This window comes from Galeopterus variegatus, unplaced genomic scaffold (assembly GCF_000696425.1).
Source record: "Galeopterus variegatus unplaced genomic scaffold, G_variegatus-3.0.2 Scaffold73, whole genome shotgun sequence".
Classification (NCBI taxonomy): Eukaryota; Metazoa; Chordata; class Mammalia; order Dermoptera; family Cynocephalidae; genus Galeopterus; species Galeopterus variegatus.
Window position 1 is genome coordinate 423577 of NW_007726184.1, and position 13223 is coordinate 436799.

Consider the following 13223-nt stretch of genomic DNA (forward strand, 5'->3'; position numbering starts at 1 on the left):
CCTTCATTTTCTCTTTTTAAAATAATATTTATTGGGTGTTGTTCCTGATTATAAAAGTAGATATGTTCATTATGGAAATCTTGGAGCACAGAGGACGGTCTGAGAAAGAGTCATAACCACGCATGGTGCAGCCTGCCCAGCCCCTTTCAGAGCACGGCCCCGCCAGCCCCGCAGCCTGCCTCTGCCTGTCCTGTGAGAATGCCTTTTTCCTCATGTCATTTCCTAATTTCTGTTCTCAGTGTTCTGCTATCTCATATTGTCTTCTGTATTAGAAAGGGTGAATGAGGATGTTTCTACATAGAAGGAGCTAAAAGCTGTATTTTGCGATGTCAGAAAGTAGAAACACATCTCCTATAAACACGTAGACACCTGCTTTCTCATCTTGGATGTGTGCTGGTTGTGCCCCGAGGCACTGCCCCTGCTATGGCATGGTGCTGTTACGCCCAGCACTGTGGCCTGCTCGCGTGCAGTGTGGCTCCCTTCCCTCACTGTGTTCTGTCTAGTGGGGTTTATCCAGGCATCCGGAGCCCCGACCCCGACTGCGTACTGTCAAACCAAGGAGCTACACACACGTTCTCCATCTCTGGCTTTAGTTTTGAAGTTGTATCAGGTTCTCTGTGCAGAACACTGGCAAGTCTTGAAACAGAAAATGTGCCACCTGTGTTTATTCAATTGCAAAATAGAATGGCCTCGATCAGTGAGTGGTTCATCTGCTTGGTCCTTGATGTTGACTAAACCAAAGTTACTTGTAAACCCTGTTCTCATCCTAAGCTACCCTCTGTACCCCACTGCAGTTGGAGGCCCTGTGTCTCCCAGGCTTTGCCACCCTGTGTGTGCTCCTGTGGTTCTGTGATGGTCCCTTGCTAAACTCGTCCCTCTTCCTGAGTGGCATCAGGTCTCCCCACAGTCCTAGAGGCATCTCTCTGCACTGTCTTCTCTCAGCCACCCCATCCACCAGTCTCGCCAGCATCACTACTGAGTTTGGGCGTGTCTTGTCAACTCACCTCTTTGGTCTGAAGTGTGACCTTGCTGGAAGGGTCAGAGGGAAAGTGGGGGTCAGTTCTCCCTGGCACATGGGGCTTAACGATACTGACTGGAGGAAGTTGCTTCTGTGTGTATATGTTTTCCCAAAATTGTTCTGGCTTGGAATCCAAAGCATTGCAGAGGTCAGAGCCCTGAAGCCCATCACAAGATTGGGGTGCTGCCTCCACAAACGCAGGGTTGCTTTCTGTGGACACGGCCACCCGATAGTGTCAGACTCCTCTGCACCCCTTTGCACATGTATCTATGATGGCATCTCAGAATATCCACAGGGTTTGGTTGGTGAGTCCAGGTGGTTACCTTCAAGCCTAGATAATGTTGGCCACATATTGACTAGCCTGTTCCACAGAGGTAGGCAAATCTATCCAGGGACTTTGGGCATTTTTAAGGAGGGAGCCCAGCACCCAAGACGCAAAAGGTGACCATATGGTCATGATCAAATGTCACCAGCCTCCCAGTAAGGAACAGAGGAAGGAGGAGCAGCCACTTAGCCAGCGAACCCCTGCGAGGCGTGGAGGGTGCGCATGTCTGCTGGAGGACCCCACCGCCCCTCATCGAGCCCGCGCCCACACCAGGGACTGCTGCCCCATGCCTGGGTCTGCTCTTGTTCAGTTTCCGTGCTGAAAAGAGGATAATTCATTTGTAGACTTTGTTCCCCTTGTTTCTGCTTCTCCATTTCTTGTATTTTTTTCTTTTCCTCCTGTTGTTCTTTTCTCACTTTTTATACTTTTTGTCCTCTGCTTGTTTTTTATTTCACCTTCTCCCTGTGCCTCTCCACTGCCAAACTCCTCCTCTTCCCCTCTTCCTTTTTTGTCTTTCTCCATTTCCTCCTCCTCTTCCTTGTTTGGTCCTTTTTGAAGTTGAGCCCAGTGGCGGGACTCCACGGCGTAGACCTCTCTCCTTCTGCCCTTGCTGTGTCCAGGAAGGTAACGTAATAACCTCACCAACCTCATCCCCGCTGCCTTGGAGGGGCTGTAGCAACATTAGTCAAACAGGGAACCAAAACCAAACTATTTTTATTTCTCTGACACTTGAAAGCCCTGTTACAAAATGTCCTGAGTATGTGGCAGTTTCTTACGAGGTACAGTATCCCTTCGACTAAGGGGAGGACCGGGGCACAGAGTGGAGACAGAGAGCGTCCAGGCGCAGGGCTTCCAGGCTGCAGCAGAGCTTCTGCAGTGCTGCCCCACCAGTCGTGGTTGGGGACTGTAAGTCTCAAATCCATCAGATAGAGGGGCCAGGAACACGGGTGAGGACCCTCCTGCCTGTGCAGCAGCTGTTTGTATTGATGGAGTCAAGGAATACTGTCCTTACAAAGACTGGTCTACACAGATGCCCTTGCGTTCTTTTCCAAAACAACCACTGAAAGCAGACTTCTCCCTGTGTCTTGCTGAGTGTGTGTGTGGTTTTTGTTTGTCTGACTTGAAGTCTGTGGTGGTGATAAGATTGTCATTGAAAGGCATGTGGGCAGGGGAGGAGAGTGTGATCGTGACTAACCCTTGCTAACCTCTGACTCCCCCTGTGGCTCTTGCACTTGACTTTCAAACCCCCCACCCCCACCCCCAACAAGTCCCCTGGCTCGTTGGCTGTGAATAAGCTCTGCCAATAGGTGGCGTTCACATGCCTCCCCACAGAACTCTGTCCTGACACGTGGGGAGGTGGGAGGGAGGGGAGACTCCACAGTGCCAGCGCCTGCCGCACTGGACAGCTGCATGCTCAGGGCTCCATCTCCATGGCCACATGGGCACACTGTGCAGAGACGCTCAGGGAGAATGCCTGGAACTCACCTGTGGGCTGGTTTAAAAGCCAGAGAACCAATACCATCGGGTTGGGTGATGACTTTGCTCCCCAGACCCTCTGACCTGCACTCCGAGTAGCAGGCGCAACAGGCCAGGAGGGGGCTTCATGCTCCAGAACAGGGCCCAGGGGCAGGACTCCGCCTGGGGAGTGCAGCCACATGGCATGGCACAGACACTGACCTCAGCTGCTCAAACGTGATATGTTTCTGCTGCTCCGCAGTGTGGCCACTGGGTAAAGACTAGCTGGATAAGGCCCATGTGTCAAGCAGACACCACCGCAGGAAGAGATTTGTCTTGAATAGTTGCAGGACAGTCCAGGCAGAGCATGCAGGGAGCAGCGAGTGCAGAGCGGGGTGTCCTCCACTGGGGCCTGTCTTCATGGGGCTAGAACATCCAGCAAGTGACTCAGAACATGGAAGGGATTTTGAGAGATTCCTCAGTCCAGTGCCTCTTAACCTGAGGGCCGTGGGTGGACTTCAGGAAGCCCATGAGCACCTGAAATTGTGTATAAAATTGCTTGCTGTATGTACATAAGCATTTTTCTAGGAAGAGAGGCCCTAGCATTCGTGAGATTTTGATACAGTTTGAATCCAAAAAATATTGAAGAGCCACTGACATAGTCCATCTCTTAGGCAGGGCCACACACTTGCCATTCTTTGTGCTCCAAGGAAAAAGTTTGTTTCCTTCCTTGGGTTCTTCTGTCCCAAGATTCCTTGGAAAATTCTTCCATCCTCCTGCTGAAGTTGACCCAGCGGGTCAGAGGTGTGTGGTTCAGGGCAGCCTGGTTAGCAGGCCGGTGCCAGCTGAGACAGTGCTGCCAGGATTGGATCAGAGCAGGGAGCGGGCCCCCTCTTCAGTCTCGGGGTTTGCCATTGGTGGAAAGCCTGACAGTCATCCTAGGGTGGCTGTGTAGACCACTCAGGGCTCGTCGGGAGGGCGTCAGGAAGTCTGATGTGCCCCCGTGGAGAAGAGGTGCCTTCCTGGTCAGGACATGGAGAGATGCTGAGGCAGCAGCACCGCTGGCCCCAGCGCAGGTGGCAGCCAAGGGAGAGCCGGACGAGACAAGTGTGGTTCCTAGATGTACATTCGCCTCATTTATTAGACTGGACTCCTTAGAGGAGACCTAGCACACCGCAAGTGCCAAATGAATATTAAATAGAGGGAAGAAGGGAGAGGGCAAGGCAATTTAAGATGCACCAAAAGAAAACCACAGAGCAGGAGAGGTCTGAGCCTGTCCGTGAGGAGGGAGGTCACCCTGGCTGGGGCTCCCAGCAGGCAAGGCAGGGCTGGGGGGATGGGTGGACCACACAGGCTCCCTTAGACCTGGGCAAGCCTAAACCAAAGGCCCGTTGTCCGCCCTGCCCCCACGGCTGCAGGCAGACTTGAGGCCTGGCTTGGGAGTGTTTGTTCCGGCAGCGTCTTGCTCGGCTCTCTTTGCACATTTGCCCCAGCGTGGTGATTCCTACGGGCTGGGCCGGGCAGACGAGATCTTCCTGGGCCTGACACACACTCTCTTGGCAGGCATGGGCAAGAAGGATGATCCCAGGCTGATGCAGGAGTGGTTCCGGCTGGTGCAAGAGAAGAACGCCATGGTGCGCTATGAGTCGGAGCTGATGATTTTGTGAGTGGCCTAAGGTTGGGGCCCCACCAGGGGGACACAACTCCATGCCTGTCACAGCAGGCCCACAGACCCTTCCCAGCTGGGTGGGGTAGAGGGGATGGTCTTCAAGTCACTGTTGCCTGTTTCCTTCCCCTCCCCACAACCTCAGCGCCCGGGAACTGGAGCTGGAGGACCGGCAGAGCCGCCTGCAGCAGGAGCTCCGGGAGCGCATGGCCGTGGAGGGTAAGTGGGAAGGGCGGGGAACGGCTGTGGGACGGGAGGGCCGCACCTCCTGCGCCTTCACACCCATGTTCTCGCTGCTTCCCAGATCACCTGAAGACCAAGGAGGAGTTGTCAGAGGAGAAGAAGATCCTGAACGAGATGCTGGAGGTGGTCGAGCAGAGAGACTCCCTGGTGGCCCTGCTGGAGGAGCAGCGGCTCCGGGAGAAGGAGGAGGACAAAGACCTGGAGGCCGCCATGCTGTCGAAGGGCTTCAGCCTGAACTGGTCCTGAGCTCCGGCCCATGCTCCCTGGTTGGTCTGTCAGCATCTGCCTGCCCAGGCTGCAGCTCCCACACCCCTCAGATCCTAGATCTGAGAAGGCCTGGCACCTCCTGGGGGTTCACACCCAGATGCCCACGTGCCTCTTGAAAAGTGGAGCCAAGTCCCCATGCGCTGCAGGAAACCCCAGGTGACAATGATTATCTGAGGTGGCTCCACCTGCTGGGAGGAGGCCCACCTGGACTTCCCGCCCAGGAGAGGAGCACGGAGCATCTGAGGCATGACGTGGAGATCCCACATGCTCCCCGAGGACACGCTGCTGGCGCCCTTTCTCTGCTGGCACATTTGGTAAGAGAAGGAAGCTGTGCCCTCTCTGTCGCCCACAGCCCCACAGAGCACACCTCCACGCAGCCGTCTTCACGCTCCTTGAAGCACCACCAAAGAAATGAAAAAGACCCCCACACAAGCAAGACGGGAATCGAGACCCAGGAGAAGGGCAGTGGCCGTCAGGTCAGTGCCCACCCTGGCATCGCAGGGCAAGCTGAGGGGCGGCGGGCCCTGGATTCATTATGCAAGTGAGGGGCGCAGAGGGGTCTGCTCTCCAGCCCCCACCTCACCGGACCCGCGTGGCCAAACACCCCAAGTCTCTCTGGCTGTGGCCTGAGGCCTGTGGATTGCTGCATTTTGCTTTTAGGTCACAACTGTTTTGACACTGGAAAACACTGACTTTGGGGGACCAGGGGGAGACCCTGCATTTCAAGCCCCCAGTTGACAGGCGTTGTCACTTCAGCGCTTTACATTGGGGCAGGAAATGGCGTTTTTCCTGTGTTTGCACATTGAAATGAAGCTGACGACCTGCAGGATGCTCAGCTGCTTCAGACCCTTTTTGTCAATTAACTTATTTTTTTAATACTTGAAAAGGATCAACTTCATTTTTATATCTTTACTAGAGACACTGATCAGCTGCACCTGGGAATAGGAGACAGAGCGGTCTCTGGTGCATCTTGCGCAGTGTGATCCCAAACTGAACGACCACTGGTTACATGCGTCTATTTATCAGCCTTCTTCATAGTGCTGTGACCTCGTTGGCGACGGGGGGCAGCTCGAGGCCCTCGGCGGCCCTCACTCACAGCTTTCCTGCCCCCTGCACATGTGTCCTGCCTTCCCCCCACCCGGCCCCTGGTCTCGCTGTAGCACTGGCCCTTCTCACTTGTTCAGGACACCGCCGAGTGCCACTTGAGCCAGGCCAAAAGGAAGGATGCCGCTCTTTTCTCTTCCTGTTGGAATCATGGCTCTGCCAAACCCATTTTTTCTCAGTTTTGGTGCCAGAGCTTCACCCTCTTTGGCACATACATAAAAGCAAGTTTGGGGTGAGCCCTCTTCCCTGGCTGAAATAAGGTAGGGTGGGATGGGTGGTCAGTCTGGTGATGAGAATTCCCTCAGCCCAGCCTGAGATCCAGCCAGACAGAAACGCACGTGTGACCGCAGCTGTTGGGTTGAGGCTGGTCTCACAAACAGCGGCTCCATGCCTCACCTCCGGAGCACTGTGGGAACCTCCCCATTCTAGGACCTTGGGGCAGCAGGGATGGTTGGTGCTGGTTAGCCTGCTCTTAAGCCGAACCATCCGTCTCTTAATGGTTCATCCAGGGACTGGCTATGCGCAGCTCCTGAGGCCTCTGGCTGAGAAAATCCGGTGAGGGGTAGTACTTATCTGATGAGAATTTGCACACAGCCAGCCTGGGGAGGGTTCTGTCTGCTGGCTGCGGAGGGTTGCCCGTGCAGAGAGAAGAGACAGGAGGTGCTTCAAGGCGTGCTGAGGGAAGGACAGGGTGCGCGTCTGTGCTGACCTTGGAATTTCTGCAGGGAACCAACCGTGCCTCAACTGCAACATTTGTCCTGAGTGCAAAGGAGCAAGGAACCTGTCTTATTCTTCGCTTTGTCCAAAGCTGCCACCTCTCTTGTGTGGAAATCCAGATGTGCTGCTAGCAACCTTCACAGCTCTGACTTCTTCACCTCCTGTTTTCTGATGAGGCAAAGCCACTATTTTTACTCTTTTCTTAGAAAGGGGGAGAGGAGAGTGTTCCAGATTCCATCTTCAAACCCCATCTTCTAGTAAAATTGGACTTGGGACAGGACTTTCATTGTCCATGTGGCCTTTTCCCTGGCCCTCTCCCCCTCGAGTGCCAGCATAGCCAGGCAAGCCCAGCAGAGCGGCCTCCAAGAAGGGGGACGCCGTCTAGGAAGTGGCTTCCAAGGAGGCAGCAGCAGTGATGTGCTGCTTCGCTGTATCCTTCCAAAGCACACTGCTGCCTGCAGCTACTAGAAAGGGACTGAAGACCTTGCAGAGAGGCTTCTGGAATCGGCTAGCCTGCAACATGCTCCCCAGCTCTCCACTCCCACCAGTGTTAAGACTTCAGGTTCTAGTTGAGCACTTTTTTTTAAAGCTCCCATTTTTAACCACTTGTTTGCAGTTGGTGTTAGTACGCTGGTGACCTGCTGCGTGAAGTGTTTTCCAGCTCTGGAAATGCATGCAGCTCTAGGCGGGTTTTCTTCCCTCAAAGGCAGGGAAGCAGGATGTACATACATATATATGCACATGCAAAATGCCAGAGCTCGCTGGAGTGGGCCCAGTGCAGGGCTACGTACAGTAGGGGTCCACAGGCAGCACCTGGGGGCAGGCGAAGGCAGCCCCGCTCCCATGTTCAAGGCTGGTGGCCACTCCAGGTGGGCCTGTGCCCTAGCAGCTATGTCCCAGCTGATCTGACCAGCAATGATAGACTGTTCTTAACTCTTTCAAAAGAGAAGACATGTTTCAGTGGGGCAGGAAGGAGAGTGAGTTAAAAAAAAAATGCGATAACATCTGACCTACACAGGGTAACGGTCCATTTTATGCGCAATAAAAATTTTTAAAAGAAATGCAGTGTATTTCTCCAGCCGTCCATCGGTGCTTGGCAGTGGGCCAGGATGCGCTTCACATCCCAACACCTGCCAGCTCAGGTGGGGCTGGTGCAGGTCATTATGTGCCGTGCGTGCGTGTGGTGTGTGCAGGGTGGTTTGAAGAACACGTCTGTTTTTAGTTTGTGCTCTGTTTTAGTCCTCCATATTATCCTGGCTCAGCCATCAACTATCACTTGAGAAAATGTCTGAGGTGACCCAGTTTGGTACAGATCTGCTCTCCAGAACCACGCCCCAGTAACCTCTTGCAGAGAAGTATGTTCTTTGAAACAGAGATTCCCCAAAAGTAAGATCCTGGGGGCCTGTCCACCTTCCTTCCTGGCCTGCCTGGGCTCTTCCTCTGACCAGGGCACCCAGTGGCATGTGGTCTACAGCCTCTGGGCCTGGATCATTCCAATGTTTCAATGTTCCCAAGTGCACTCGGTGCATAGGGTCCTGGAGGCAGGTGATGTCGCCCTCCTTTAGTACAGAGTCATCCCAAGAGATCACGGGGCAGTCCTGACCAGGCCTTCTCCCTTTGCTACAAGAGGCTCCCCAAGCACGTTCCAGCTCTCTTTTCTGTCCCTTGGAGTGTTAACCAATCAGGAGTACTGGTGACTTGGTGGTCACCCACAGAGCTAAGCCCAAAGGCATGACCGCTTCTCTCTGAAGAGGTGACGCAGCTGTGGGGAGGGAAGGGCCAGCAATAGAGCTGTGGCGGTGAGCCTCACCCAGCCTGAAGCCAGCTGGAAGTCACTGGGTCCCCAAGCCATCCAGCTGTGTTGCCAGTTCCTCCAGAAAGAAAGAAGGCCTGGCCAAGACACGTGGACCTTTTTGGTAAAAAAGAAGACAAAGATATATATAACCAGTTCAAGAGTGAATATACTGTGGCCCTGGGCTCCTGAAAGAAAACATGGGTTGTGGCCCTTTCCTGGTGGGAAAGGAAGTGGAGTTTGGCAGTCACCTGCCCCTGTCACCTTGTGTTCCTCAGAGGGGCTCACGAGCAGAGCAGGCAGGTTTTGGCCACAGTTCACAGCAATCCCAGGTGGCAGGAAATGATTGTTGTTTTAGGTAGGTGGCCAGAAAGGAAGGTTGGTGGGGCCATGCATGCCTCAGAGGCACAGACCTCTCTTCTAAGGAACTGCTGTGCCTGATGGGATGCTCCAAATCCCTCCTGACCCTAATCCTCTCCTAGTCTCTTCCTAGGAATCAGTCAAAAATGGCAAGGGAGAGAATGTGCCATTTGATTTCACGTTATAAGCTGGCCAGACTGGCCACTTAGTGAGCCGCCCTCCTTTGTGTTACCTGCCCAGATGGCCCCCCAAGGAGGGAGGATTGTGCACCCCGAGTGGGGGGGTCTGCTGGACCAGGCCCCGGGCGGTGCCACCCTGCAGTAACTGAGCCTCACCAGGAAACGTTTTCTGGCACGTCTTGCAGCTGGAGCTCAGGTGGGGAAACTGGAGTCCCAGCTTCTGTGGGTAGGCCACATGGGCCAGCTGCCTCTGCCTGAGAAGCCATCTGTTACCAGGACACGTGGGAAGGGAGACAGTGTCCCCATGACACACATCTGTGTGTGCCCACACACATTCACACTCACACACACCCCTTCCTCTTCATGGCTGCGTGGCCTGTCTGAACCAGAGTGGACACCTACCTCTACGGCCGGCTGTGGAGATGGCCCAGGCCCCAGGACTAGGCAGGGTCTGAGTCGATGTCTCTGCAACAGTGAACATGTACCCAGGCGAGACTCGCTGCTGTGCTGACAGTCTCCACAGTAGGCCAGTGCAGCACCCTCCAGAGCCGGGGGAGGGCCCTGTATGTGCCCGTGCAGTGTGGGGCTCCTTGTACTGCTGCTGTGAAATGAGAACAAGGTTGCTGGTGTATGTGCCTGCCACGAGGGAGAGCAGGACAGGCGTGAGTCAGGTGAGCACAAGGTTAGTGTGCAGATGTGGCCTCTGTTCCTGCCCTTCCTCCGACTTCCGCCTTAGGCGCCTTGCTTACGGGGTCAGTGCCCCGCTTTCCCTGCATCTAACATCGGCTGGAAACCAGCCTGCAAGGCCCGTGGGAGGGTGGTGCCTCGGAGGGTTTGAGATCTTGAGTCGGCCGGTGTGGACGCACAGACGTCGTGCGTCAGATCGCGGTTAGTGGTGTTCACCTGGAGAAGGGTGGACTCTCAGGGCTGGCTCCCTCCAACCAGGATCATTTCACATCCGTCTGGTGCACCAACAGTGTCGCGCATTGATTTTTAATTATCTCAAGTGCTGGGGCGAATCCTGTTTTCGCTCACGAACTTGCTAGATACAGGTTGCTATAGGTAGGCAGTGTTCCAGAACACTCAGACTGGCCCCCACTGAAACCAGCCACTGCCCCCCCCCCACCTGTGGCCAGCTCTGCAGACCTGCACACCCCCAGAGGCTCCAGGGTACATGCCACAGTCCCTGGTCCTCCAAGTCCTTGTAAGTGACAAGGGATTTGTGCAGATGAATGTTGGGTGTGTTAGTGTCAGGGTGCCAAGCAGGAGCCAGAGGACAAGCACCTGGTGACTGGCACAGCGTGTGGCAAGAGGAAAGAGTGTCTCTCGGCAGGCGGCAGGCAGCAGGTGGGTCTTTCTCCTTGAAAAAAGAAGGAAGCCTTGACCACCAGCAGCTCCCTTTCCCCAACCACAGTTGAACTTTTTCAAAAGATGTTTTTCAAAAATTAAATACCTTTTAAAAAGTTACCAGGGTGACTCCCACTAGGCACCAGCCTCATGCTGAGCCTGAATAACACTTCTGGCCCCAGTAATGAATGTTTTAACCTGTGAAAGCTAGGCGGGAGGTGGAGGCCGGCTGGAGGCGTGTGCCACGGTCGCCATCCCTGCCCCGGCCTCAGGCGCCAGCGGAGCCTGTGTCCCTCCTGTCCCCCGAGTGCCTGGCCCGTGCCCCTGGTGGAAGTGAAAGGGGTGGGCCCTGCCGTTCTCATGACAAGGCCCTGGGAAGGAGCACGGGGGAAAGAGGTGTCCTGAGGGGCGTGGCGAGGCCGTGCTGTGAGTGTGGACACAGCCACGTGCGAAGTCCAGCGTGGGAAGCGGCTGCTGGCCCTGGGACTGGAGCGACGTCCTGGGCGGGAGGCGGCAGGCGGAGCAGGGTTCACCGAAGTAAAGCCCGTGGTTCCTTTCTCCTCCTGTGTGAGACAGCGTCATTTCTCCCCTCAACAGGGAAGTTCACGGCCTCCGGGGCTGGGATGTGCCCGCCAGGCTGAGGGCCAAGCCCCTCCTGCACTCCCTCTGCCCCTGCATCTGTTTGGGTGTGGGACCGTCCTGTCTTCCCTGTCATCACCACGTCTTGAGAGAACGGGGGTGCACTTCTGCTGTTGGAGAGGGTGTGATGAGAGGGTCTGAGGACACTAAAAAGGCGTAAGAGCTCAGACCCCAGTTGCCTGATCGGGATGAGCAATGAGGAGCCTTGCTATCCCGGGCCAGGCTGTGAGCAGGGGAAGGACGCTGCTGGATTGGCCACCACAGCATTGGGGTCCCAGTGATGGGAGAGGGCCCACCGGCCTCACCAGGTGTGAGGGCACCCACAGCCCACCTTGCCCTCCCAGCCCCAGGGAGGGTGCACGCCTGTGCTCCCACCAGGTGGGTGAAGAACTTAGTGCATGAAACAAGTGGAAGCAACAGAAAGCTGCCCACCATGGGCCTGCCCTTCCCAGCCCTCGCACTTGCCTCCTTTCTAAAGAGGAATTCTCCAAGCACCCAAGGGAGACTGAAGCACACGCACTGTGGAGTGGGCCAAGAAAAGGTGCCACCTTTGCCCGGGGGCTGTGCTCCTGCACCTGACGGCTGAGGTGTGCTTAGGTATGAGCGTGCATGGGTGGATCTTCAGGCACCAGAGAGCTGACCTTGGCTTTGAGCACTGACCCGTGAGTTCACCCAGGGAACGGAGCACGTGGCCACTGTGCAGTGCTGCAGCTGGTCGTCACCACACAGGCAACAGGGTCTGCAGCCCTTGTGGTCAGTTCTGTGGTGTCCTTGGTCCCACAGGATCTGCTGGGTCCACAATTCGAAACTCTCTCATCCTCTTTTTCCTCCAAACCAATGGAGATACCGCCCCACCCACCCCTTCCTCCTGTTCCTCTAAAGATGATCTGACAGTCTTCTCCCCTCCTCCCCAGGAGGGAAACTCCTTACTGGCGGCCACTTAGCCATGTAGCGCTGGACCAGGGACCTGATCTGGCATCTGGCCCTGGCGTGGCCGCTATCTGGCTGGCTGAGCTTGGACGTGGCTCTCCAAACCGGCTTTTTTTTTTTTTTTTTCCTTTTTGTCTTTTTTTACTGACCGGCAACGGAATCGCAACCCTCGGTGTTGCTCCCACACCTCGCTCAGCCAGTGAGCGGGAACCGGTCTGTACGTGGGATCCGAACCCTCGGCGGGAGCGCCACCACACTCCCAAGCAGCGCACTGTAGCAGTGCGCCACCGGGCCGGCCCCAAACCGGCTTTTTTGAATGTACAGGTAACATTCACTTCTCCTCCAAGTGGTTGTGGGGCTGAAAGATCACAGCTGCTGTGTGCTCTGAGTTTTGTGGGCCACTGTGCCTGTACCTCAATGGCTGCTGAGTCTCAGCCACACACCAGCCACCAGAGCCACCCATGGGCATCCCCTCCACACAGAACATGTCCCGAGAGCTGCTCCCTGTCCAGCAGCCTGTACCAGGAAGCAGCCACAGCTGTCCACATCTGGTTTCCAGGAAATGAGTGATGACAGCCGGGGCTCAGTGCAGAGTTTACAGGAAAGGAAGGAAGCCACAGGGTTGGATCCCATGTGGGGGAAATCCAATACAGTAACTTCATGTACGGGAGGTATGTGTCTCCTGGCCCTTACATCAAACCCAGATACTTATTCTGTGCATGAAGCTACAACCTTGAGAGACACACGGGCCTCCCCCCAGGAACAGAGTCCTAACTGCACCCACTCGCTCTGCCCCACGGCGTTCTGGATCCCTGCATCTCTGAGCAGAACTCTGCACCCTGCTGTTTGCCCTCTCAACACCCCTCCCCCTACAAATCACTGTGTAGAACTTTTCACGTCCATCATAGCCACCCCATGTCAGGACCCCACTCCCTTCCCCTAGGTGGGCATGACTTGGCCACGTCCACAGTGCCGACCTCAGAAAGAGCAGCATGGGGAGCCTGCGACCTGGACCAGCTCTGGGGCAAGTGCTGGCTGGCGGGCCTAGCCCTTCAGCAGAGTCCCCGCCTTGCCCTGGGCAAGTCCTGTCAGGCTGGTCCCTTCCCATAAAGCCCATTCTGAGCCATAGCCAGGCTGGGGCGGGGGGGGGGGGGGTTGCTGAAGTTTTTTAGCCCCTTGGG

The 13223-nt window shown here is 55.6% G+C and overlaps 1 protein-coding gene across 1 annotated transcript in view; it reads left to right on the top strand.

Moving 5' to 3' along the window:
• Positions 1 to 7856, top strand: part of MICAL3 (microtubule associated monooxygenase, calponin and LIM domain containing 3) — a 200002-nt gene extending 192146 nt beyond the window's left edge. The window contains exons 31-33 of the mRNA XM_008578162.1: positions 4362 to 4461; positions 4610 to 4683; positions 4769 to 7856. Of these exons, the coding sequence (XP_008576384.1) occupies positions 4362 to 4461; positions 4610 to 4683; positions 4769 to 4953 (359 nt within the window). The 3' untranslated portion in view covers positions 4954 to 7856. The remainder of the gene's footprint in view (positions 1 to 4361; positions 4462 to 4609; positions 4684 to 4768) is intronic.
• Positions 7857 to 13223: the final 5367 nt, after the last annotated feature.